This window comes from Bos indicus, chromosome 9, assembly GCF_029378745.1.
Source record: "Bos indicus isolate NIAB-ARS_2022 breed Sahiwal x Tharparkar chromosome 9, NIAB-ARS_B.indTharparkar_mat_pri_1.0, whole genome shotgun sequence".
Classification (NCBI taxonomy): Eukaryota; Metazoa; Chordata; class Mammalia; order Artiodactyla; family Bovidae; genus Bos; species Bos indicus.
The window spans coordinates 103,837,328-103,865,222 of record NC_091768.1 but is presented as its reverse complement, the minus strand read 5'-3'; the positions used below and the strand labels follow the sequence as shown (position 1 = coordinate 103,865,222).

General features: G+C 45.6%; 1 protein-coding gene across 16 annotated transcripts in view; it reads left to right on the top strand.

Moving 5' to 3' along the window:
* WDR27 (WD repeat domain 27) overlaps nucleotides 1–27,895 on the top strand; it is a 178,087-nt gene that overhangs the window by 97,111 nt on the left and 53,081 nt on the right. For 2 of the 16 annotated variants that reach the window (XM_070796566.1, XM_070796558.1), the window contains one exon: nucleotides 599–8,669. The exons of 12 other annotated variants lie outside the window; for them this stretch is intronic. In XM_070796566.1, coding sequence (XP_070652667.1) covers nucleotides 599–685 — 87 coding nt within the window. In that variant the 3' untranslated portion in view covers nucleotides 686–8,669. Of the gene's footprint in view, nucleotides 1–598; nucleotides 8,673–27,895 lie in introns of those variants that run through there. 2 more of the 16 variants (XM_070796559.1, XM_070796562.1) reach the window with 2 other exon arrangements.

Below are 27,895 nucleotides of genomic sequence, written 5' to 3'. Positions count from 1 at the left end.
GAGCCTGGTGGGCTACAGTCCACGGGGTCGCAAAGACTTGGACACGACTGAGTGACCAAGCCCAGAAGGAAGCTAAGGGCACCTGGACTTGGGGGAAAAAAAAGGGGAGAAGGAATAGGAAAAGGACTATTTATGAGGAAAACATCTTTTGGTTTTAGGGAACGGTTTGAAGGATCAGTCTGAGCTGACAGCTGCCCTTCAGTCTTCATAGTTTTCACATAGGAAGAGTCCCCTTGCTTCTCGGTTCCCACGTTACTGAACCAGGTCCCAGGGTTGGAAGTTTCAGAAAGATTTATTTTTAGCTCAGTGTAACAAAGAACTTCCAAATTGCCAAATAAGTGGATCCTTTCTGCCGATGAAAGTGTCTTAAAAAGAGTACATTTTGTTCAAAAGTGTCCCGCTGTTCTAGGCAGAGAGGGCTCACTTGGAGAGGCTGTGGGGCCCCGTGTGGGTGAGTGGTTCCCAGCCAGCAGGCCTGCCCCGCCCTGTGCTTTTCCCTTGCAGATGTCTTATTGTGGAGAAGGTCAAGCGTCTGTTCCGTGCATAGTGGATCTCCACATCCTCCCGTTTTCAACAGTTAAAACTCATCTTGTTGCAGCCCCCGACCCCAGCATACTCTCCATTTATCATGAAGGACGCCTCTGGCAGGGTGTGCCTCAGCTGTGACTACCTCACCACGCAGTAATATCCTCAGGAGATAAGGACTCTTGGCCGTGAGTTCAGCCCCATGCTTTGTTGAGGTGTGATTACACACCCTGGCCACGTCTTGACCCACAGTCAGATCCGTCCACTCTTCTGCTAGCTCCTCCCACCTTCTTGCAGACCCCGTTCTCCCTCCTGGACCACGCCCCTCTTTGCCCCTTCTCACTGGTGGCCAGACATGTCCCTGAAACAGACCAGCAGGTGTCACCCTCCTGCCTGCCCCACACCCTCCTGGGACGGCGCCTACCTCTGCCGGAGGGGACGGGGTCCTGCGAGGCCCCGCGCCCACCTGAGGCCTGTGCTGCAGGACCCTCCTCCTCGCCCAGGGTCCACCCCTGCAGGCATGTCTCGCTCCCCAGATGTCTCTGTTCGACTCAGAGCTGTTCTGCTTCAGGATTTGTGCCCTGCTTTTCTCCCCGACTTCCCTGGTGGCTCAGACGGTAAAGCGTCTGCCGGCGATGTGGGAGACCCGGATTCGAACCCTGGGTGGGGAAGATCCCTTGGAGAAGGAAATGGCACCCCACTCCAGTACTATTGCCTGGAGAATCCCACGGACGGAGGAGCCTGGTGAGCTACAGTCCATGGGGCCGCAAAGAGTCTGACACGACTGAGCGACTTCACTTTCACTTTCTCCCCGACTATAGTGGTTTCCCTGAATTTGCCATCAACAGCTTCTTGTCTCGAGGACCCCAGTTCCCCGGTTACACCTGCAGAGAGCCCTCCTCCAACCGCCGACCCGGAGCCCTGGCCCTCGGCCTCGGTCCTGTTACTATTTCACAGTCTGCGCTCATGTCCACGCTCTTCCTGGCTGCCCCTCTGCATGGAATCCAAGCCACACGGAGGACGGGGGCTGTGCCTCGCCTGCCCCGTGTAGTGGCGGGAAAACGTCGGGGCGGCTGGCCTGGGCTGAGTCTCTCTCTCAGTCACTAGGATCACGCAGGGCCGCTCGGGAGCTGAGTTTCTCTCTCAGCCACTAGGGTCACGCAGGGCCGCTCGGGAGAAAGAAGCAGGCGACCTCGACTGCTGCTGTTACCAAGGTGACCGCTGCCTTCTGGTACAGAGGTTCCCGCTGTTTGCTGGGAGGACAGCCCTGACCTCTGTGGCACTTTTAGCAGGATGACTCTGGGTTAGGGCTGCGTGTCCGGTAAATCTACGCCCTGTGGATCTGCGAGCCGCGGCTCCCTAGAAAATGCCTACTGGCTGCACAACCCCCTGAGGCATGACAGGGAGGCCCTCCTCCTCCTGAGGGCCACGCTGTGTGACCTGACCCTGAGTTTGCCGAGAGCTGGGGAGAGGAGGCAGGGACTGGGGGGCTGGTCAGGGCGGCTTGGCCCCCAAGTCCACTCCTTTCCCGCCTCCTGAGGACCACACCCTTGACATCCGTAGTGAAGCCTGGGCCCAGGGGAGAGCCCCGATTCGTGGGTGCAGTTTAGACATCGGATCAATGTCTTGACTCCACTCCTTGGTGTCCAGAACCCCCTGCACGGCTTGTCTCGGGAGCATGATGAATCCTTGCTGTCTGGTGCATGCCATTAAACATCTTGGGGCAGTCAGCTGGAATTGAAAGAACAGTCTTTTCTGTAGCATTTTCCTTCATTTTTAAGCAATCTCTCTCACCTGTGTTATTAGTTCTATACTTAAAATGGGATATAGTGTTAGTTGCTCATTCGTGTCTGACTCTTTGTGACCCCGTGGACTGTACCCTGCCAGGCTCCTCTGTCCACGGGATTCTCCAGGCCAGAATACTGAAGTGGGTTGCCATTCCCTTCTCCAGGGAATCTTCCTGACCCAGGGATCAAACCCAGGTCTTCTGCATTGCAGGCCTATTCTTTACCATCTGAGCCACAAGGGGAGCCCACTTCAACGGGATACTCTAATATAAACAAACATACCCAGATCAATAGTGACCATGGCTGGAGCCAAGGGGCTTCTGTGCAGGTGTGAGCAGGGTCATGGCGAACATGGACGCTTGAGAGGGTGATTGGGGCCTGGCTGCTCTGGTGTCCCCTGGAACACACAGCAGGTGTGGTCCTGATGCAGGACTCAGGAGAATCTTCCAAGAGAAGAATCCTCGTCCACCCTCATTTGAACTGTTGGTGCAGGCTTCGCTTTCACTCTTTTGAATCTGTTTTTGTAACTGGCACACAAAGATGCTCTAATATTTTCCAGAGATGAAGGCTCGCAGGCATGCTGGCAACCTCAATGCACTTCTGTCGAGTGACCCCTCCTTGTGTGCGGTCGTTGGTCTTGACTCCTCAGCTGAAAGTGCGTGGGGAAGGTGTTGGGTTAAATGGAGACAGATCTGGAATTTTGCTGCTGTTTCCTGCTGGAAGCAACTATGCCGATGTGGATGTGTTGGGCATGAAAACTGAACAATAGTTGCTTCTATTTATCAGCAGCAGTTCACTCTGTATAGAAAGCTGCCTTCTCCGGACCACATCTTGGCCTCCCTACTGCTGTTTCCTTGCTTGCCAAGTTCTGTGTTATACAGACTTCAAGAAAGATGGAAATTTCTCAAGTGTGGGTGGTCTTGTTTCAGGCAGATAGAACATTGTTAAATTATTACCCTACAGTTTAAAACCAGAGCGCCGTTGTTTTAAGCTATGTTAAACACATCTGGATAACAGTTAATAAGTCTCACGTCCAAGGATAAGGTGAACTACTGGAAAATATCGTGTTGCTTTTAAATTTTGCCTTTGCTCTCTGTGATTTACGTCAGATTATAAAAGAAAGGAAGAAAAAAGAACTTCTGATGGATGAGTCTGTTTTTCCCCTGTTGCTGAATTTAAGAATTTGAAATAGTTCATGGTCTCCTGTATGATTCTCATGCTTTTAGTTGTTAGACCCAAGGAAATCTAATTTTAAGTAAAACAATCTTTGAGCTTTAAAGAAAATATAAAGAAAAGAGCATGGTGGTGGTGGTTTAGTTGCTCAGTCGTGTCCGACTCTTTGTGACCCCGTGGACTGTAGCCCACCAGACTCCTCTGTTCATGGGATTCTCCAGGCCAGAATACTGGAGTGGGTAGCCTTTCCCTTCTCCAGGGGATCTTCCCAACCCAGGGATTGAACCAGGTCTCCCACATTGCAGGTGGATTCTTTACCAGCTGAGCCCCTAGGGAAGCCCAAGAATACTGGAGTGGGCAGCCTATCCGTTCTCCAGGGGAACTTCCCAACCCAGGAATCTAACTGGGGTCTCCTGCATTGCAGGTGAGTTCTTTACCACTGAGCCACCTGGGAAGCCCATGAGAAGGGTACTTGGGCACTGAAGCATCCGTCATGCTTGGCATGCAGGAGACCTGGGCTCAGACTTCCGTTCTGAACAGAGTTGATTTGCCTCACCTCAAGCTCTCCACCACTGATGGGAGTGCATTAGTGACAGTCCCCCCAGGTGTGGCGTTCCATTTGTAGCCTAAAGAAAAAAGGTGATCTATTGAAAATTACAGAGCTAGTCCATAGCAGAACACATGTTCTAGGAGTCTCGAGTCCCAGATGGATGTTCCCACAGTGTGGTAGCCTTTCGGTGTGATCTAGAATTTCACCTGTGTATGATTAGCTATCTTAATTTTTAGGTGAGTCATCTCATAAAATTACACTAAATTGTGTATCCAGATGTTAGAATACATGAAATTATCAAGGGTTGAACTTATGATAAGAGCTAAAACTGATGAAGAAAAAGGAGAGAAGACTCAAATTACTGAAATCAGAAGTGGAAGTGGAGACATCTCTGCCTGCCTTACAATGAGCTGCTGTATCCCAGTAATGTACATACCTTGCTTGAAATGGAAACATTCCTAGAAAAGTACAAATTAGTGAAACTGACTCAAGAATAAATAGAAAATTTTAGTAGATTTATAACAAGATTAAATAATAATAATTTAAAAACTTTCCACAAAGCAAATCCAGGACAAGATGGCTTCACTGGTAACTCCTACCAAACATTTAAAGAAGCATTAATACCACTTCTTCGCAAAATCTTCCAAGAAATTACAGGAAACACAGCATAACTCATTCAAGGAGATCAGTATTACTCTGATTTAAAAAAAATCAAAAGAACAGAAAACTAAGACCAATATCTGTTATGAATATAGACACAAAAATTCTCAACAAATTACTAGCAAATCAACCCAGAAAAATATATTAAAGATTACACACCATTAGCGATAGAGATTTATCCCAGGAATGCAAGGTTGGCTTAATAAAAAAGTAAATTAATGTACCATAATACATTGTGTCAATAAAGAAAATGTGTGATCATCTCAGTAGGCACAGAAAAATCATTTGACAAAATGTAATAGCTATTAATGAAAGATTTAAACAATAGAACTTCAAAACGATGGACATCCATCTAGGAAAAGCTCACAGCTAGTGTCATTGTTAGTTCCCAAAGATTGGATACTTTCCCCCTAAGCTTAGGAAAGATGTAAGGCTGCCCACTCTATGACTTGTGTTCACGTTTGTTTTCAAGGACGTGGATATATCCTGCCCAGGAGGTTCCAGTAGGGCAGTTAGACAGGAAACACAAGCTTGTGCACGTGAACAGTCACATCCTGAGAATCATCGCCGGCTGGTGACCCGTTACCGGTACTTCGGGAGTGTCACTGTAACAGATGGAACCCAAGGTCTCTTCTGCCCACATGGCTTTATGAACACTCTTTCCTCTGGGATGCCCAGGTGTGGAATCTAAGCACACACCATTTGCTTCTGGCTTTTCTGTCTTTGAACATGGGAGCCTGCCGTCTATAGGAAACCCTTGGACTCCACTTCGCATCACTCTCTTAAGGACCTTTCTCTGGATGTAGGCGCATTCTCCACTAGTTCAGCCACAGCCGTTGCTCCTGAATGCGGATCTGAAACTCACGTGTGTCTGTCACTTGCTTCTCTGGCCTCTGATGTTTTCCTCCAAAAGTCTGCCCAGCATGCTGAATCCCGCACCCTTCTGCAAGCTGTGCTCTCACGCGGCCATGCCCCCCGCCCGGGCCAGCTCTTCTTTCTGGAAAAGTTCTCTCCACTTGTCTCCCTCCTCTAATTCTTACTTGTCCTTCAAGACCCAGCCTCCCCAAAGTGTCCGCCCCTGGGTGGGCATCATGCCCTGTCTCCTTTAAAGGCCTGTGCACTTCCGCTCCTGATTCTGTCCCATGCTGTCATCTCCTGTGAACTCTGCAGCCCCAGACTCTAGCATGTCATTTGACAGAAACCACAGGTGCTCAAAAACGTGCTGAATTGGTATTAACAGTTAGACGGCCCAGTGGTGACACAGATCCAGCGACGACTCTCCTTCAAGGCGAACCTTCATCCTTGACGTCTATTTTTCCTGACGCTTCCTGGTCCTGGGGGCCCAGGTTGAGGGCATTGTCAGAAGCAAGAGCCTCAAATTCTCATTTTAGTTAAACTGTAAAAAGCACATACTCTATTCATTTACCTCGACAGAAACACATCTATCACATCACAAACTGGAAACATGTAAAGCTGCGAGTTTCATATGATGAAAGTTTAACAAAATTTAAAGGTAATTGAGTAATTACTGTGCAAGCTTGGGTGTTCGGCTGAAGGGTTGGCCATGGAGTTAAATCCTCAGTTCATGAAAATAGGAATAAAAATAGGAAAATAGGTCAGACTTGGTGATGAGCACTGCTCCCAGCTGCTGCTGACGTCTCCTGTGACGCCTGCACTGAGGCTGTGACCCTCGGGCAGGGCTGCAGCCCCTAAGCAGGGCGCTGGGGGCCTGCCTCCCGGGCTTCAGGGGCAACGCGAGACCTGAAAGGTGGACGGTTCCCCAAGGTGGGGAAGGTCTGCAGAAGGCGCTTAACAGCGAGGAAACGTGACAGGTCCTTCAGGGAAGACAGGCCAGAGTCGTGGCTGAGCAAGTGCATGGGCGCGTGGTGCCGCCGGCTGGGGCCGCACGGGGGGCGGAGAGCATCCCTGGTGTGTCTCTGCAGCTCGGAGCTGATGTGGGATCTTACTCTGTTTCTGTTAGAACCGAGACTTCCTGTAGAACCAAGGGCTTCACGACGTGGTGTGTTATGTGCTTGTCTTTCTGCTAAACTTTAACGTTGGGATGGTCTTTGTTGGTCCAAGGAGGGAAGCGGCGAAACAGGCTTGAGCAGGAAAATGTACAGAGGCTGAAGGTCACTGTTAACTGCAGGAAAAAATCATTGCTCCCTAACTCTCTTACAGAAATATGTGCAGATGAGGGTGTGGAAACTGACCCAAGGAAGCTAGCAGCAGCCCCCTTGTATTGAAACAGGAAAGAGAATGTAATTTTATGTATCAGATGTAACCCACTCATGGATTTGTTCAATCCGAATTATCGTGTGTCATGAAGAACAGTAATGGACAGGCTGATGGATCCTTGTCGTCATTGAAACTTAATCTAGTGAAGAACACAGGCGGTAAATGTCAAAAGCCAAGATAACACTGGGCGGTGTCAGGGCCTCTGATGAAAGCAGGGGGATGAGGTGTGCATTTCAGAAGTCGTGTGTGTGTGTGTGTGTGTGCTATGTTTTAGGGAGGTTTGTGACATTTCTCAGAAAAGTAATTCTGTAATCATAGAATTTAGACCTGTGTCTCAGTGTTAAATTTCACCTTTTCAGTAACTGATGTATTATTTTTATCGGATCCACAGAATAGGTGGAAGGCCTGGTAAGGGGGCAGGGGAGACGTGCCCACTGACCTCTGACCTCCCTCAGGACAGAGCTGCCCTTCACCAGCAGGGAACCCCAGGCTCACACACCCCGGAGCCAGGTCCCCACGAAAGTGACACACGAGCCACAGACTCTGCCCCAGAGTCCGGCCTGGGTTTCTGCAGCGCTGGGCCACTTCCTCCGACCCCACCCCCCCAGAAGCCACACGGGTAGGTATGTCATGAGGCCGGCGTGGGGACCGGCGTGTGTGCAGTTCACGGGGAACGAACGTACCAGTGCATCTGGATGCGGGGAACCAGGGCCCTGCGGTGGCCGGAGGCGCGGGGCCGTCGGCGGGCTGGGCCCCGAGCCTCCCGGGACGTATTTGTAGCTGTTTGTACGCGCAGCTGTTGAGCCCTGGCCACGGAAGATGGTTCGTATTATGTTTAATGGTTGTTGATCTAATATCTGGCGAGGGCGAGCTCAGCTCCTGACGGTCTGGCCTCCGCGCTCGCTCCACCGCCGCCCCCGCCCCCACTCTGCGCTCACGTCTGAGGAATGTGCCGATTGGACGGCAGTTTGAGCCCTGCTCAGCTTCTCTGTAAATGATTTATAAGCCCGACTTGAAAACTCTATCTTTAAATGAGTTGCAGTGCTGGAGTTGTCCTCAACACATAGGATTCCTATTACACATAATTCTGTTATTACCAGTCATGGCACAGGGCTAACAGAGTCTGAACTATACAAATATGGCAACTTTTTTTTTGCATTCAGGGATAAGTTATTCAAGAACAGAGAATGCCAAAGGAAGAGGTATAGTAACAAAATTTTCCACATACAAAGCTCGCAGACTTCATTGAAAGTGTGCTGGTGGTAACCTCCCTGCATTAATAAGATGGGGCCCATATCAACAGGCTTTGTCCAAACTCACCACTTTGGTTTACCTACTGAAGGACATGCCAGAGTGGAATTAAAAGATGGCTCACTGCTCTGGTTTAACGAGTGTGTTTTGCCCATAATGAATAGAAGCCTCTATTCCCAGAATTTGTAGAATATGAAGTCATTTTATGAAACATTTAACATACAGATACACAGAAATATTATGTTGGTGGAATTATTTGTTTTACCTAAGAATTGACATCAGTATACTAACGCATATATATGGAATTTAGAAAGATGGTAACAATAACCCGGTATACGAGACAGCAAAAGAGACACTGATGTATAGAACAGTCTTATGGACTCTGTGGGAGAGGGAGAGGGTGGGAAGATTTGGGAGAATGGCATTGAAACATGTAAAATATCATGTAAGAAACGAGTTGCCAGTCCAGGTTCGATGCACGATACTGGATGCTTGGGGCTGGTGCACTGGGACGGCCCAGAGGGATGGTATGGGGAGGGAGGAGGGAGGAGGGTTCAGGATGGGGAACATGTGTATACCTGTGGCGGATTCATTTTGATATTTGGCAAAACTAATACAATTATGTAAAATTTAAAAATAAAATAAAATTAGAAAAATAAAAATAAAATAAATGCAAATGTAAAAAAAAAAAATTGACATCACCTCTTAATGCATTCCCACTTTTAAAGGAACAATATATATTATTTTGGAAAATAGAAAATAAACATGAACTAAACAAAGTGAACAAAGAAAAGGAAAAACAGAACTCAGGATTCAGGGCTCACACTGGGGTAACCGCTGTTGGCGTGTTTTGGGTCTTTTCCATGCATGTGTGTGTGCGTACGTGAGTGTGTAACACGTGCACATGTGCACAGGAAAGTGAGACCCTGTTGCAAACACTGCCTTTCCTCTCATTTGTCTGGCGTTCAGCTTTGACGTTGGCTTCGAGTTCCCGTACGTGGTACCAGGTTTCCTGTAGTCAGTCCTCGCGCGCAGCTTTCGAGGTTCATTTTTATCTTTGGGTAGTTTCATCACGACGTGTCAGGTGTGGGTATGTGAGTGTATTCCATGTGAAGTTTGTTGATCTGCTTGAATATGTGGCATAATGCTTTACCTCAAATTTGGGGATTCCCAGCCATTATTTCTTGAAATACTCTTTCTTCCCTCTCCTCTGGGGCTCCCAGTGTGTGTGTGTGTTGGTGTGTCTGATGGTGCCACAGGTTTCTGGGGCTCTGTCCCTTTTCCTTCGTTTCTGTTCTTCCAGTCCTTGGGCGGACACTCTGTTGTGTCCACCTTGTGTCTGTCGTGTCCTGGCTTAAAGTTGATGGCTTCTTCTGCCTACGTAAGTCGCTGTTGAGTCCCTCTGGTGGGTTTTTCATATTGGTTATTGTCCTTTTCAACATCAGAATTTCTCCTTATAATTTCTCACTCTTTATTGATATTCTCTATTTGGTGAGAGCTTATCCTCAAACTTTCCTTTAGCTTTTTAGGCATTGTTTCTTTCCTTTTGCTTCCTGGACCTATTGAAAGTCTTTGTCTACAAAGTCCCTGTGGGCTTCCTTGGGGACAGTTTCTCTTCGCCTCCTTTTTCCGTGAATGGGTCATTCTTCATTGTGTCCTTGCAAGACTCACACTTTTGTTTTTGTTGAGAATGGGTTCCATGAACATTATAACGTGATCCCACTAGAAACCAGAGTCTCTCCCTTTCCCAGGGTGATTCCACATGCCCTTCACGGCAGGCACCTTTATCTGTCTTTTGCTGACTTTCTGAGTGAAAATTCTGTATGTGTTGTTTGTCATTTATGGCCATTGAAGTCTCCAGCCAGTTGACCTAGTTGTCAACTAATGATTAAACAAGATTTCCTTAAATGTCTGGAAGCAAATGATTTTCCTGTCTTTGAAGAGCAGGTGTGTGTGTGTGTGTGTGTGTGTGTGTGTGTGTACATCTTCCACATGCAGCCAAGCAGCGCACAGCTCTCTCTCACCCACCCCTGTCTTTGAAGAGGAGGTGTGTGTGTGTGTGTGTGTGTGTGTGTACACATCTTCCACATGCAGCCAAGCAGCGCACAGCTCTCTCTCACCCACCCCTGTCTTTGAAGAGGAGGTGTGTGTGTGTGTGTGTGTGTGTGCACATCTTCCACGTGCAGCCAAGCAGCGCACAGCTCTGTCTCACCCACCCCTCCTTCACTGGGCCTCACGGTCAGCCACAGGTGGGGACTGGGTGCTTTCTGGACCTTTCCTGAGCCTGTGCGGCCCCAGCTGAGCGCACGGCTCAATCCCCAGGACCACAGCAGAGCTGCTTCGGCTCCTACGATATCTCATTTTCCAGCCTCTTCTCCCAAGGCTTTTGGTTTGTGAACTGTTTGCTCCAAATGTCACCTATGACCCAGGCAGCAGCAACGAACGTGTTGGCCTGTGTCAGTTCTGGACAAAGGCTACCACCCTGGATCACGCTGCCTCCGGTAGAGCAGAGGCAAGGCTTTGGAGCCGGGCTTCCAGGGAGACATCACACAGGTCAAAACGAGTGACTCAAATTCTTATGCACGAGGTCTGCTGTGCTCCGTCCAGCGCAGGAAGTGCAGGGGATTACTGTCACGGCTACCACTGAGCGAGGGGGTGCGGAATGGGTCTGAGGTGAGTCAAACACCAGAAATCTTGTGGTTCTTACTGGGATTCAGCTGTTTTCCTGAGTAAATGCTTTTATGGTGCCTGCAACCTCTAATTAATTCTCAGACTTCTGGGGGAAAAAAAGCTAATTCTGTCCTTTCATGCCAGTTTTCCCTGTCTTTATGGAGGGACAGAAGTGCAACTTCCTTACCTCTTTGCTGTCTTCCTCTGAGTTACTCTTGTGATTTATTTCTTCAGCTGAATGTCAGAGTTATTTATTCATATGTTGGCCTTGACTTGGATTACATTTAATTCATAGATCAATTTTCAGTGAACTGAGAACCTTATAATTTTGAAGATTTCATTCAAAAACTTGATATGCTTTTCTGCTTTTGTGTCTCTTTGTAAGTTATTTAAAATATATACACTTTCACAAATTTTAAGTTTATTCTTTATTTACTTTTATTTTATTTATTTAAGATGTTTATAATTTTGTTGTTCAGTCGCTCAGTCATGTCCAACTCTTTGCGACCACATGAACTGCAGCACATCAGGCTTCCCTGTCCTTCCCTATCATCTGGAGTTTACTCAGACTCATGCCCATTGAGTCGGTGATGCCATCCAACCATCTCATCCTCTGTCGTCCCCTTCTCCTCCTGCCTTCAATCTTCCCCAGCATCGGGGTCTTTTCCAATGAGTTGACTCTTCACATCAGGTGGCCAAAGATATATATAAGTATATAATAAATACATAAGCATATTTGTGTTTATTTTATGATACTGAAATAGTTCATGAAGTCTATTTTTCTATTATAATTCCTAAGAATATATTGTTAGCATGAAAAAAGCTGTCAATTTGCAGATGATTCTTTCACTGAATATTTTTATTCACATGGCATCCTTGATTTTTTAAGTAAATACTCTTATGGAAATAGTAATAATTTTGACACTTAATTTCCAAATGTATACTCCTTTTTTAATTTTATTCCAGTATTTTATTAGATAACATTCCCAAGTACTGTCATATCAGTGTGGTGGTAGCAAGCATTCTTGTTTAATTAAAGCATGACATTTGGGATGCAGCAAAACTATAAAACAATAAAACTCTAACAATAGAGAAGTTTCAATAACCATGGATATGATATATTTATGAATTTAGCAGAAATAGCTACAGAGTGTAAAAATTAAGCATGCTTTTTATTATTGGCTTGAATTTTTCCCCACTTTTTGTAAGTAGAATCTTGTTTCACTAACAGGTTTAGTTGTATTTTTATTACTTTTCTACTTTTCTTGTTATTATGAAGTATATTGAAGACACATATATAAAACAAATGTGTACACCACAGTGACTTACCATTGAACATTGTACCAATAGTTCTGTGTCCATTTCTCCAAAAATATATTTGGTATTCTAACTTTTGTGATCATCACCCCCTTGGATTTATTTTTAGCTTTAAAAACATACACCCCCCAAAACATATATATTCCTTGTTTCTAAATGTACATGACATGCAATGCATTTTCCTTTATTTTGATTTTTACAAATGAGGCTGCCTTGCCACATGTCTTTTACTACACACGTGAACAGATTTCTGCATTTATGCAACTAGGGCAGGAAGTGAACGGTCATAGGCTTGTGTTTATTTCTTTATTGTTTTGGCCATGACAAGGGGCTTGAGGATCTTGGTTCTCTGACCAGGGACTGAACCCTTACTCCCTGCAGTGAAAGTGCAGAGTCTTAACCACTGGACTGCCAGGGAAGTCCCAAACTGACTTGGGTATGATTTGCCACTTTCATTTTAACATGAATTTTAAATAATATTATTAAACTCCACAAAAGATACCTGTGGGGAATTTGCCTGGATGTGAGAGTTGGACCATAAAGAAAGCTGAGCACTGAAGTATTGATGCTTTTGAACTGTGGTGTTGGAGAAGACTCTTGAGAGTCCCTGACTGCAAGGAGATCCAACCAGTCAATTGTAAAGGAAATCAGTCCTGAATCTTCATTGGAAGGACTGATGCTGAAGCTGAAACTCCAATACTTTAGCCACCTGATGTGAAGAACTGAATCATTGGAAAAGACCCTGGTGCTGCGAAAGACTGAAGGCGGGAGGAGAAGGGGTTGACAGAGGATGAAATGGTTGGATGGCATCACCGACTCAACACACATGAGTTTGAGCAAGCTCTGGGAATTGGTGATGGACAGGGAAGCCTGACGTGCTGCAGTCCATGGGGTTGCAAAGAGTTGGACACGACTGAAAGACTGGATTGAAATTGAATTAATAGGTTAGTTGGGGATACATCTTGACAATATTAATTCTTCTGATCCAAGAACCTGCCATTCTTTTCTGTTTATTTAGATTTTATCTCAGTGTTTTATAAATTTCTGTGTAAAATGTCTTACATACTTTTTGTTAATTTTCTTTTAGGTACCTGACATTTCACATACTATTCAAAATATGTCTTTAAAAGTTTATTTTTAATATTTTTGTTCATATGTGGAAATACAGTTGATTTTTCTATATTGATTTCATATTCAGAAATCATGTTAAACATTTTATTATAAAATATATTAGTAGATTCTATTCTTCAGCATCATATAATCTATGACTAATAAGGGTTTTATTTCTTATTATACATAATCTTTTAATGATGACAGTTTTATTTCTTTAAAATCTCATCACTACATTTATCTATTGTTGTTTTCTACTACACTGGCTGAATTCTCTAGTAAAATGTTGAATGTAAATGGTGAAATCTTTTTCCCAATCTTACAGAGAAAGCTTTCAGCATTTCATCAAATTTGATGTTTGTTGTAGCTTTTTGAAATTATCATTGCTTTTAAAATTAAGTTCCCTTTTACTTGTTTGCTAAGAATGGGTGCTAAATTATACTGTTCATGTGGTTCTCAAGGCAAGAATACTGAAGGGGTTTGCCATTCCCTTCTCCAGTGGACCACATTCTGCCAGACCTCTCCACCATGACCTGCCTGTCTTGGGTGACCCCACAGGGCATGGCTTAGTTTCATTGAGTTAGACAAGCTGTGGTCCATGTGATCAGATTGGCTAGTTGTCTGTGATTGTGATTTCAGTCTGTCTGCCCTCTGATGCCCTCCCTCAGCGCCTACCATCTTACTTGGGTTTCTCTTACCTTGGACGTGGGATATCTCTTCACAGCTGCTCCAGCAAAGTGCAGCCTCTGCTCCTTACCGTGCACGTGGGGTAGCTCCTCTCTGCCACTCCTGCACCATCACAGCTGCTGCTCCATGCCAAAGAATGCTCAAACTACCACACAGTTGCACTCATCTCACACGCTAGTAAAGTAATGCTCAAAATTCTCCATCCCAGGCTTCAGCAATTTGTGAACTGTGAACTTCCAGATGTTCAAGCTGGTTTTAGAAAAGGCAGAGGAACCAGAGATCAAATTGCCAACATCTGATGGATCATGGAAAAAGCAAGAGAGTTCCAGAAAAACATCTATTTCTGCTTTATTGATTATGCCAAAGCCTTTGACTGTGTGGATCACAATAAACTGGAAAATTCTGAAAGAGATGGGCATACCAGACCACTTGACCTGCCTCTTGAGAAACCTGTATGCAGGTCAGGAAGCAACAGTTAGAACTGGACATGGAACAACAGACTGGTTCCAAATAGGAAAAGGAGGACGTCAAGGCTGTATATTGTCACCCTGCTTATTTAACTTCTATGCAGAGTACATCATGAGAAACGCTGGGCTGGATGAAGCACAAGCTGGAATCAAGATTGCCGGGAGAAATATCAATAACCTCAGATATGCAGCTGACACCACCCTAATGGCAGAAAGTGAAGAACTAAAGAGCCTCTTGATGAAAGTGAGAGAGGAGAGTGAAAAATTTGGCTTAAAGCTCAACATTCAGAAAAATAAGATTATGGCATCTGGTCCCATCACTTCATGGCAAATAGATGGGGAAACAGTGGAAACAGTGGCTGACTTTATTTTTTTGGACTCCAAAATCACTGCAGATGGTGACTGCAGCCATGAAATTAAAAGACGCTTACGCCTTGGAAGGAAAGTTATGACCAACCTAGATAGCATATTCAAAAGCAGAGACATTACTTTGTCAACAAAGGTCCGTCTATGGTTTTTCCAGTAGTTATGTATGGATGTGAGAGTTGGACTATAAAGAAAGCTGAGCACCAAAGAATTGATGCTTTTGAATGGTGGTGTTGGAGAAGACTCTTGAGAGTCCCTTGGACTGCAAGGAGATCCAACCAGTCCATCCTGAAGGAATCAGTCCTGGGTGTTGGAAGGACTGATGCTGAAGCTTACACTCCCATATTTTGGCCACCTGATGTGAAGAGCTGACTCATTGGAAAAGACCCTGATGTTGGGAAAGATTGAAAGCCGGAGGAGAAGGGGATGGCAGAGGATGAGATGGTTGGATGGCATCACTGACTCAATGGGTATGAGTTTGAGTGAACTCCAGGACTTGGTGATGGACAGGGAGGCCTGGCGTGCTGCAGTCCATGGGGTTGCAAAGAGTCAGACACGACTGAGTGACTGAACTGAACTGAACTGATGCTAAACTAAAAAAAATATTTATTTTATTTTGGCTACACTGGGTTTTCACTGCTGTGCGTAGGCTTTCTCTCGTTGTGCAAGTGGGGCCTGCTCTTCATGGCAGCACACGGCTCCGCGTTGCAGGGCTTCTCTGCTTGTGGAGCGCAGGCTCTAGGTGTGGGCGCAGTGGTTGTGGCTTGCAGGCTCTAGAGCGTGGACTCAGTAGAGGTGGCGTTCGGGTGTGGCTGCTCTGTGGCGTGTGGGATCTCCCTGGACCAGGGGCTGAAACTGTCCCCTGCGTTGGCAGTTGGATTCTTATCTGCTGCTCTACCAGGGAAGACCTGGATGCTAAATTTTAACACATGCTCTTTCTGCATTATTGAAATGATAATTTTTTTCTTTTTTTAAACCAATCTTTATTCTTAGAATAAATCCAACTTGGTCTTAATGTATTGCATTTTTAATACACTGAGGAGTATATTTGGATTATATTTTTATTTTGCATTTAAAAATTTTATGTCCACCAGTTGGGTGTGTATATAATTTTTTTTCTTTTTGAAGGTGTTGATATTACTGTTTTTTTCTTTATTCAACCTGAAATAAATGAGTCTTATCTAGACCTGGAATCTGTCAGCTGTCAGAGTGTGTGGATTGCCAGCTGGCCTTCAGGTCTTCGTTAGGTATCTGTCAGGTAGGTCAGAGGTGACCGTCAGAAGCTACTGGGCAGGACTCCGCTGGAGCACTGCTGCACCCCTGTGCTCTTGGGCACCTCATTTCTCAAAGCGCTGAGTCAGAGACAACGCCCAGCGTCTATTGCTGCATCTGTATCTTCTAGACAGGACCAGCAAATAGGACTGACCCTTGATGTATGGTAAGAAGTTCCACAAATGAATGACTGACTGCATTTCTACCACTGTTAGAGGTCAGGTCAGTGCAGCCTCGAAGTCGTGTTCCACTCTCTGCGACCCCATGGACTGCAGCACGCCAGGCCTCCCTGTCCGTCACCAACTCCCTGAGCTTGCTCAAACTCACATCCATCAAGTCGGTGATGGCATCCAGCCATCTCATCCTCTGTCGTCCCCTTCTCTGCCCGCCTTCAATCTTTCCCAAGCATCAGGGTCTTTTCTAATGAGTCAGTTCTTCACATCAGGTGGCCAAAGTATTGGAGTTTCAGCTTCAACATCAGTCCTTCCAATGAATATTCAGGACTGATTTCCTTTAGGATTGACTGGTTTGCTCTCCTTGCAGTCCAAGGGACTCTCAAGAGTCTTCTCCAACACCACAGTTCAAAAGCATCAGTTCTTCAGTACTCAGCTTTCTTTATATTCCAACTCTCACATCCATACATGACTACTGGAAAAACCATAGCTTTGACTAGATGGACCTTTGTTGGTAAAGTAATGTGTCTGCTTTTTCATATGCTGTCTAGGTTTGTCATAGCTTTTCTTCCAAGGAGTAAGCGTCTTTTAATTTCACAGCTGCAGTCACCATCTGCAGTGATTTTGGTTTTATGTAAGGCATAAAGAAAGTAAAGTGCCCAAGAAAGTAAAGTGATTTTGGAGCCCAATTGGGAACCAGTTCGTTGTTCCATGTCCAGTTCTAACTGTAGCTTCTTGACCTGCATACAGATTTCTCAGGAGGCAGGTACAGTGGTCTGGTATTCCCATCTCTTAAAGAATTTTTCACAGTGTGTTGTGATCCACACAGTCAAAGGCTTTGGTGTAGTCAATGAAACAGAAATATATGTTTTTCTGGAATTCTCTTGCTTTTTCTATGATCCAGTGTATGTTTGCAATCTGATCTCTGGTTCCTCTGCCTTTTCTAAATCCAGCTTGAACATCTGAAAGTCCTTGGTTCACATACTGTTGAAGTCTCGCTTGGAGAATTTTGAGCATTACTTTGCTAGCATGAGAGATGAGTGCAATTGTGCAGTAGTTTGAACATTCTTTGGCATTGCCTTTCTTTGGGATTAGAATGAAAACTGACCTTTTCCAGTCCTGTGGCCATTGCTGAGTTTTCCAAATTTGCTGGCATACTGAGTGTAGCACTTTCACAGCATCATGTTAGGATCAGCTGGAATAGCTCAGCTGGAATTCCATCACCTCCACTAGCTTTGTAGTGATGCTTCCTAAGGCCCACTTGATTTCAGACTCCAGGATGTCTGTCTCTAGGTGAGTGATCACACCATCATGGTTATTTGGATCATTAAGATCTTTTTTGTACAGTTCTCCTGTGTATTCTTGCCACCTTTTCTTAATATCTTCCTCTTCTGTTAGGTCCACACCATTTCTGTCCTTTTTTGAGCCCATCTTTGTGTGAAATGTTCCCTTGGTATCTGTAATTTTCTTGAAGAGATCTCTAGTCTTTCCCATTATATTGTTTTCCTCTATTTTTTTGCGTTGATCACTGAGGAAGGCTTTCTTATCTCTCCTTGCTATTCTTTGGAACTCTGCATTCAGATGGATATATCTTTCCTTTTCTCCTTTGCCTTTCAGTGTTAGAGATAGTCCTTTCAGTTCAGTTCAGTTCAGTTCAGTTCAGTCATTCAGTCGTGTCCAACTCTTTGCGACCCCATGAATCACACACAGCATGCCAGGCCTCCCTGTCCATCACCAACTCCCAGAGTTCACTCTAACTCATATCCATCGAGTCGGTGATGCCATCCAGCCATCTCATCCTCTGTCATCCCCTTATCCTGCCCCCAATCCCTGCCAGCATCAGAGTCTTTTCCAATGAGTCAACTCTTCACATGAGGTAGCCAAAGTATTGGAGTTTCAGCTTTAGCATCAATCCTTCCTATGAACACCCAGGACTGATCTCCTTTAGAATGGACTGGTTGGATCTTGCAGTCCAAGGGACTCTCAAGAGTCTTCTCCAACACCACAGTTCAAAAGCATCAATTCTTCAGCACTCAGCTTTTTTCACAGTCCAAATCTCACATCCATACATGACCACTGGAAAAACCATAGCCTTGACTAGACGGACCTTTGTTGGCAAAGTAATGTCTCTGCTTTTCAATATGCTGTCTAGGTTGGTCATAACTTTCCTTCCAAGGAGTAAGCGTCTTTTAATTTCATGGCTGCAGTCACCATCTGCAGTGATTTTGGAGTCCCAAAAAATAAAGTCTGACACTGTTTCCACTGTTTCCCCATCTATTTGCCAGATGGGACCAGATGCCATGATCTTCGTTTTCTGAATGTTGAGTTTTTGAGCCAACTCTTTCACTCTCCTCTTTCACTTTCATCAAGATGCTTTTTAGTTCCTCTTCACTTTCTGCCATAAGGGTGATGTCATCTGTATATCTGAGGTTATTGATATTTCTCCCAGCAATCTTGATTCCAGCTTGTGCTTCATCCAGCCCAGCGTTTCTCATGATGTACTCTGCATAGAAGTTAAATAAGCAGGGTGACAATATACAGCCTTGACGTCCTCCTTTTCCTATTTGGAACCAGTCTGTTGTTCCATGTCCAGTTCTAACTGTTGCTTCCTGACCTGCATATAGGTTTCTCAAGAGGCAGGTCAGGTGGTCAGTTATTCCCATCTCTTTCAGAATTTTCCACTCTTTATTGTGATCCACACAGTCAAAGGCTTTGGCATAGTCAATAAAGAAGAAATAGATGTTTTTCTGGAGCTGTCTTGCTTTTTCAATGATGCAACGGATGTTGGCAATTTGATCTCTGGTTCCTCTGCCTTTTCTGAAACCAGCTTGAACATCTGGAAGTTCATGGTTCATGTATTGCTGAAGCCTGGCTTGGATAATTTTGAGCATTACTTTACTTGTGTCTGCTGCTGCTGCTGCTGCTAAGTGGCTTCAGTCATGTCCAACTCTGTGCGACCCCATAGACGGCAGCCCACCAGGCTCCCCCGTCCCTGGGATTCTCCAGGCAAGAACACTGGAGTGGGTACTTGTGTGTGAGATGAGTGCAATTGTGTGGTAGTTTGAACATTCTTTGGCATTGCCTTTCTTTGGGATTGGAATGAAAATTGACCTTGGAATGAAAACGGACCCAGGTCTCCCACATTGTAGACAGACGCTTTACTGTCTGAGCTACCAGGGAGGTCCTTTAGAACCTTGTTTATAAGTAATGTACTGATCAAAGTATCATATTCTATTCTTAGCTGCTCCTACTTAGGCCTGGTTATTTTCTGAAAGTTGCTGTCTCTGAATATATATGAATATGTCAAAGTGGACAAATTCTAATCAGGGAATGAAGAGTGGGTTCTGAATCTATTGTAAAACATGGCTACAGGTTGTTTGATGCTTCTTTCAAGCAGTGAGTGTCTGTCGCTTCCTTATGAATCTGGGTGCTCTCCCGGCTGTTTCCACCAATGAACCCTGAGCACCGGTTGTGAGCTCTCCAAAACCCACAGAAGCCCGTCCAGCTCTTGCTGCACCTGTGGGGATGCCTGCTCATCGAGCCTGAGAGCCATGAAATATGAGAGAACAGGCATTATTTTAAACAGCTCAGTTTGGGGGTAGCTTGTAATACGACAGTAAACAATCAGAACATCCTTTTGTATTTTTAACATTCTTCATTTTGTGAAGATCTATTTTCTCAGTCTTTCCACTTTCTTCAGAGTTGGTGGTGATTTTGTCCATATTTTAGCATTCTCACTTCGTAGTTCTTTACATGGTCTCTTTCCTGTCTCTTAACATACTTTGTTTTAAGAGGAAGAGACTAGATCAGACCTACTAGGCAGACACTGATTTTTCCATATTTTCTCTTGAAACAGTGAATATGACCTTCTGTTAATATAAAATCAAAGGCAATTCAAGTCTTTATATCTAATATATAAAAAGGCAAAAATGGTTCTATTGCATTCCAATGTTGCAATGCTCATGTTTGCTGCCTTTAAATGAGTTTTAAATAACATAATTAAAATCGGCTTGTGTGTAGTCTGGAAAGCCAGTGTGAGTTCTTGGTGGTCTCTTGTTAGCTATGTTACACACTTCTTTGCCTTACTAATTTTAGCTTCCTCTGAAATAGAGCAGCTAAAAGGAATAACAATAACAGGGGCTCCCTTGTAGCTCAGTCGGTAAAGAATTTGCCTGCAGTGCCGGAGACCCAGGTTTGATCCCTGGGCTGGGAAGATCCCCTGGAGAAGGAAATGGCAACCCACTCCAGTATCCTTGCCTGGAAAATCTCATGGACAGAGGAACCTGGTGGACTGCAGTCCATGGGGTCGCAAAGAGTCGGGCACGACTGAACGACTAACACATAACACAAAAGGAATAACACAATTTGAAGTTCCTTTGGGATCTGGGATTATGGTTCTATTTTATGGACTTTCTCTTTCTTGACTCTCTGTCTTTCCTATATTAAAACAATCTAAACAATTGATTGACTTTATGAAGCAGAACACAAAGCTAATGCCTTACTTAACACCTCTCCTGGGGCTCCTGGTGGCTCAGCGGGTAAAGAATCCACCTGCCAATGCAGGAAATGCAGTTTCGATCCCTGGGTCGAAGATCCCCTGGAGAAGTAAATGGCAACCCACTCCAGTACTCTTGACTGGAGAATCCCATGGACAGAGGAGCCTGGTGGGCTACAGTCCGTTGGGTCACAAAGAGCTGGACACGACTGAGCAACTAAACAACAGCAACAGCAACAGCTCTTACAGACGCCTTGGGCAGAGCAGATGAAAGACCCACCGGTGGCATGGCGCTTGGGTAGTGACTCCGTTGAATTGCTGGTTTCAGAAAGATGGTGTAACTCCTTTATAGTGAAAGCTTCCTGTTAGTTTTATTGTTATTGTTTTTTGTTTAAGCCACAGTTGAAAATTGGGTGTGAACTGCTAATGATTAAAACTTGATGTTTGCTTTTGTCTTCTGTCAGGGAAAATAAGCAGCCAGGAGTAGAAGAATTAGTGTTGGATAATTTCATAATCTTTAAAGACTGGAGCAACAGAATGTCTTGCTTTGTTAACTTGACAATGATATATTACAGCAGAAATGGCTGTTTATAAAGTTGTCTCAAACTCCCATTGGAAGCCTGAGCAGCTGAGAGTAGAGAATCCACTTGTGCTCGGATTTCTATTATCCGTTTCTGAAAGAAAAGTTCCCTATGTAGACCTGGGGGTGATGACATTGTGCTGGGCTGCTGACTGCAGGGCGAGGAGCTCTTTAAACATTACAGCAGTTAAACTTTACTTAGGAATGTACTTCAGTTACATTTTAAGCTGAAATAGCATTCTGTGGTCTAAAGGGTTAGAAAAAAGTAGACTTGGTTATTTGGGTGGATTAACAATACTTAACTACATTTTCAAGTGTTCTGGGTGTAGATTTTTCACATTTCATGAGAAGACATTGTAGTTTGACAAAACAGTGAGCTTTGCCATTGGAAAGTGAAGTGAAAGTGTTAGTCGCTCAGTCGTGTACAACTCTTTGTGACCCCATGGACTGTAGCCGACCAGGCTCCTCCGTCTATGGGATTCTCTAGGCAAGAACACTGGAGTGGGTTGCCATTCCCTTCTCAGGGGATATTCCCGACCCAGAGATCCAGCCTGGGTCTCCTGCACTGCTGGCAGATCCTTCACCATCTGAGCCGCTGCTGGAGGGGCAGTCTTAAAATGTGTGTTTCGTTGGTCCTGCTGCTTCTCTATGTGGAATGAATAGCATAATATTTTGTACGTGCTCAGCGAAGCCACTTTTGCTGTAATTTGGATTGAAGGCCCTTGTAATAAATAATGCAAGCTGCTGCCTGTAGTCCTCTGGGTATGGGGAACCCTGACCAGGGCCTGCTGTCCCAGCATCGGCATTCAGAACAGCTCCACGTCCCTTTCACTGATAGCAGCAGACTAACAGCCATGGATCGTGTTAAGACTGCAAAACAGGAAGTTATCCATCTATCCATTCATCCTCACGGATGATGATGACAGACAGAGGCATTACCTAAGCACACTAAGTATAATTTGGGGACTAAGGTGATATCCAGAGCAAAGGTTAGAAAACTTTTTTTGGTAAAGGGCTAGAAAGAAAATATTTCAGGCGTGAGCCAGGAGGAGAACTGAGGATGTTATGTATGTACTTACATAAGAAGAAAGGAAATAGATCTCAGCAGTGTTTCACCAGTGACTTTCAAAATATAATTGTAAAATTGAGTGCAGTTTTTGTTGTAATACAGGATCTGCAGATGAGAAGAATCAAATAAGATTTTTGGGAGGCATAATATTTTTTTAATGTGGAGTTCAAAGTTAACATTCCTTATATCAAAATTAATTGCAAATGTTCATCTGTTAGTGCTTATCTATTATGAAATTCTATGTATTTCATCTTTGAAAATGTCTTTTCACCCAGATAGGTATTACCAAACACTGATATCAACCCACAAGAATTTGCTTTTAATTGAGCATATTCATCGCTTGGCAAGTAGTCATAGAATCCCATTAGATTTTACTCTTGACATTGGTCTGCTGATGTTTCATTAAGTGAGCAGATTAATCACCTTCAGTTGAAGGTTAGGTAGGAGCTCTTCACACGCGGCCGAATGGACTTTGAAATGTGGACATTTCTCCTGCCCTTGCACCGAGGCCTGAAGAACACTGCTGCAGCTGCTGCTGCGGGCTGAGCTTAGAAGTCCCTCTGCTTCGCGCATTCGGGAGTGGAGCGCGCTGCATGTTTGGACTCTGACAGCACAGGGAGCAGGCGAGCTCTCTGTCACTTTTGACGCAGGCGTCTGTTGTCATCAGAATGACTTCAGCGCAGCGTAACTTTGGCCTGTAAGTGTTGTTTTGCCCTGTAATTTCAGGCTAGATTTATTAAGACACAGTATCAAGCTAATTCCAAGTCCTTCAGTGTTTGATAAACATGGTGGAAAGCAGTTCTCATTTAGAAAACCGTCTGCATCGTGAGCTCAACAGCTGCGGTAACGCTTCACGGGTGCTAAGCTGCTGAGCTGTTACAGGGATGAAGTCAGTGCTCAGCTTGTGTCTCCCCCAGGCCCCACCACCCTGTGGACGGTCAGAAAACCAGGGTGGCAAGGCCCCCCCATCACCGCACTTCGCGGACGTGGCGTGGCTGCCCGCACCTTCTGCAGAGTCCCTGCTGGCACAGCGCCCCAGCCTCAACCCCGCACGTTCTCAGAGGTGTTGTCTTTCCCGCCACACGTTTCACCACCATCAGCTGTGACACGACTTCGTGGATTCCACTTCGGGTCGTCCCACATCCGTGTTTTCTCAACTTCTTTTGGAATAGTCTTAGTTGTGACTGTTCCAGGACGACTACTAACTGACCCTTCAGTCACTCTGAATCACTAATTCTTGGGTCACTTTGAATTACTGACTCTTAACAACATTTGAGCAGATATTATCAGTGGTGCTTGTGCATGCTTCAGGAGTCGAGGAAAAGGTCTCCTTGTTGTCAGTGACCTGCCGATGTGGCCACAGCGTGCTCACCTATAAACACCCTCGAGTCGAACTAAACAGTCTTCCGCGAGCTTGTTTGCTGCGAGCCCGTTTCTGCAGCTGCTGCAGTCAACCATGGCCTCAGTAACTCAGTTTGTTAGCGGCTGCCCCCTCCTGCCATCCCACGTGTGCCAGCGTCTGGCTCTCTCCTGGTGTGTCCCCTTAGAAGGAATGCGCCTGGCCCATGGTATTCAGCCCACTTCTGAGCAATCAAGTGACACAGGTGCCACAAGATTTAGTGTGAAGTGAAGTGAAAGTCGCTCAGTCGTGTCCAGCTCTTTGCGACCCCATGGACTGTATAGTCTGTGGAATTCTCTAGAATTCTGGATATATTCTCAGAATACTGGAGTGGGTACCCTTTCCCTTCTCCAGGGGATCTTCCTAACCCAGGGACTGAACCCAGGTCTCCCACATTGCAGACAGATTCTTTAGTCTGAAAGAGGTGTACTTTTTGAAAATGGTAACTGTAGGTGTATAGCTAGCCCGTGATAACTGTATTTTTACCTACTTTGCCTATCTTTACCTGTACCAGCTGCATTCTTGTCCTGTGAACATGATTCTGCAAATTCACTGGTCCTATCGCTTCTTTCACTTCTTGGAATCACTGCATCTCTCCTTCATTCAGGCAGGCTTGCTCTTCATATGGCACAGCGTTTTGTCGTCTTTGGGCTTCTGCAATTACAAGGGAAGGCAGGAGTTAGAGATGGTAAATTCAGATACTTGGAAAAGTTACTTATTCTTTTCCATTAAGACATGCACCAAATTAAAATTTCATTTAATTCCAAATTAAAATTCCATTAAGATAGGTACCAAGTTAAAAGACACTTGCTCCTTGGAAGAAAAGCTAGGACAAACCTAGACAGTATATTAAAAATCAGAGACATTACTTTGCCAACAAAGGTCCATCTAGTCAAAGCTGTGGTTTTTTCCAGTAGACGTGTATGGATGTAAGAGTTGGACTATAAAGAAAGCTGAGCACTGAAGAATTGATGTTTTGAACTGTGGTGTTGGAGAAGACTCTTGAGAGTCCCTTGGACTGCAAGGAGATCAAACCAGTCAAACCTAAAGGAAATCAGTCCTGAATAGTCATTGGAAGGACTGATGCTGAAGCTGAAACTCCAATACTTTGGCTACCTTATGCGAAGAGCTGACTCATTTGAAAAGACCTTGATGCTGGGAAAGACTGAGGGCAGGAGGAGAAGGGGACGACAGAAGATGAGATGGTTGGATGGCATCTCTGACTCAATGGACATGAGTTTGAGCAAGCTCCAGGAGATGGTGAAGGACAGGGAAGCCTGGGGTGCTGCATTCCGTGGGTGGGGTGGCAGAGAGTCAGACATGACTGAGCACTGAACAACAACAAGGCACCAACAAGGCCCCTGGACTTCTTTTCTGATCACTTAGTTCAGGTCCTGTCAGCATGTGAATGGTTGGGATTTGCAGTTGCTCAGTGTTGTGTAGAGCAGAGGGTGTGACCACACGAGGATTATCACATGCATGCTGACAGTCATCTCCCTGGAGATCACCCACGTCCCGACGTGTGCCAGTCTTCTCCAAGCAAAGGAGTTCTGATTAAAATGGAAAAATTAGTGCTTGGACGTCCCCCAGGTTTAGCTTGTAAAGTTGTAGCATTTCAACTTTTAGGTCAGATGAAATACCGCACATTTGCAGAGAAATTGCAATTCCACTGAAAACAGGATAGTGTTATACAAGTGCAAATGTGCACCATGGAGTTAATTTCTGGAAGCATCGCCTGTCAGTTTAACAGCTGGGAAGCTGTTAGTAGCACTGTGTCTGACACAGGCGCGGCACCCGAGGCCATGTTGGGAGGCAGTGCCACAGAGCAGCGGTTCTCCAGGTGTGGCCCTTGGACCGGCATGCTATTCCCATGGGAGGGAACTTATTGGATGCAGGCTCCTCCTTCCCTCCCCTCCCACTCAGTCCTACTGAATCCAGACTCCTGGGGGCAGGCCTGCACTCCTATTGAGTCAGCTTTGCCAGCTGGTTCTGCCCACACACTGTTCCTGGTGGCGTGGTTAAGGGACTGGGTCTGCCACCACTTCTCAGAGTTCAGCGCCTTGCAAGCACCTGGGATCTGGAAGAGGCAGCTCTAATTCAGTGGCTCTGGGTGGGCCAGAGACCTGCCTTTCAAACAAGCTCACAAGCAGTGGTCATGGCGTCCGGTCCGGGGCACACTGGCTGTCCACTTGGGGTTGAGTCTCAGTTCTGCCAACAACCTGTCAGTCACTCAGATGGTCCAAGTCCTGTTTGCCTGCGTCCAGAAGGGGGTCTGAACAACCATAAACACGAGAATGTGGGATCCCACCAGAAAAAGATATCCCACATCCAAGGCCAAAGGAGAGACCCTAGCAAGATGGTAGATGGGCAAAATCACATTTGGAATCAAACCTCATACCCACCAGAGATGCTTGGAGGGCTCAAAGAAGACTGAGCCCAACCTGCCTTTGAGTGTCTCCTGCGGAGGCATGGGCCAGCAGTGGTGCCGTGGGGACAGGGACTCTGGCTGCAGCAGACCTGGGAGGCAGGCTTGTGGCATCAGTCCTCTTGGAGGAGGTCGCCATTAGCCCACCACAGAGCCACCGAGCAGATGACCCATGAACTGGAGAACAACCACACCAAAGAAATCCTTGCACTGTTGTGAAAATTCTAGGACCCATAACAGATTTCCAAACCTGGGGATATGGCAAAGGGACTGACAACCCCCAGGGAATTTGACTTTGAAGGCCAGTGGGATTTGATTACCGAACCTCCACAGGACTGGGGAAGCAGACTCTTGGAGGGCACAAACAAGACCTTGTGCATGCGAGGACCCAGGAGAAAGGAGCAGTGACCCCACAGGAGACTGAGCCAGACTTGCTGTGGGTGTCCAGGAGTCTCTGGCAGAGGTGTGGGTGGACAGTGGCCTGCTGCAGTGTCAGGGGCACTGAAAACAGTCCTGGGAGGTGCTGCTGTTAAAGTAAGGAGGGCTTATTAGCCCTATCATAGTCTGGCCTCAGGCCAAACTACAGGGAGGGAGCACCCATCAACAGAAATTGGATTACCATCTACCATTTACTGCCCATCAGAGCAAGACCCAGTTTCCCCCACAGGTAATCCCTTCCATCAGGAAGCTTCCACAAACCTCTTATGCTTATCCATCAGAGGGCAGATGGAATGAAAACCACAATTACAGAAAACTAACCAAACTGATCACATGGACCACAGCCTTGTCTAACTCAATTAAACTATGAGCCATGCTGTGTAGGGCCACCCAAGAAGGACGGATCATGGTGGAGTCTTCTGACAAAATGTGGTCCACTGGAGAAAGGAATGGCAAACCACTTCAGTATTATTGCCTTGAGAACCCCATGAACAGTATGAAAAGGCAAAAAAAAAAAAAAAAAAAAAATGATATGGAAAGATGGACTCCCCAGGTCGGTAAGTGCCCAATATGCCACTGGAGAAGAGTGGAGAAATAGCTCCAGAAAGAATGAAGAGGCTGAGCCAAAGCGAAAACCACGCATGTTGTGAATGTGACTGGTGATGGACGTGAAGTCCGATGCTGTAAAGAACAATGTTGCACACGAACCTGGGAAGTTAGGTCCATGAATCAAGGTAAATTGCCATCAGGAGACGGCAATGGTGAACATCAACACTTTAGAAATCAGCGAACTAAAATGGACTGGAATGAGTGAATTTAATTCGTGACCATTACATCTACTACTCTGGGTAAGAATCCCTTAGAAGAAATGGAGACGCCCTAATAGTCAACAGAAGAGTCTGAAATGCAGTACTTGGGTGCAATCTCAAAAACGACAGAATGATCTCTGATCATTTCCAGGGCAAACCACTCAGTATCATGGTGATCCAAGTCTATGTCCCATCCACTAACGCTGAAGAAGCTGAAGTTGAACAGTTCTATGAAGACCTACAAGACCTTCTAGAATTAACACCCAAAAAAGATGTCCTCTATATTATAGGGAGTGAGTGAAGTCACTCAGTCGTGTCCGACTCTTTGCGACCCAATAGACTGTAGCCTACCAGGCTCCTCCGTCCATGGGATTTTCCAGGCAAGAGTACTGGAGTGGGTTGCCATTTCCTTCTCTATTATAGGGAACTGGAAT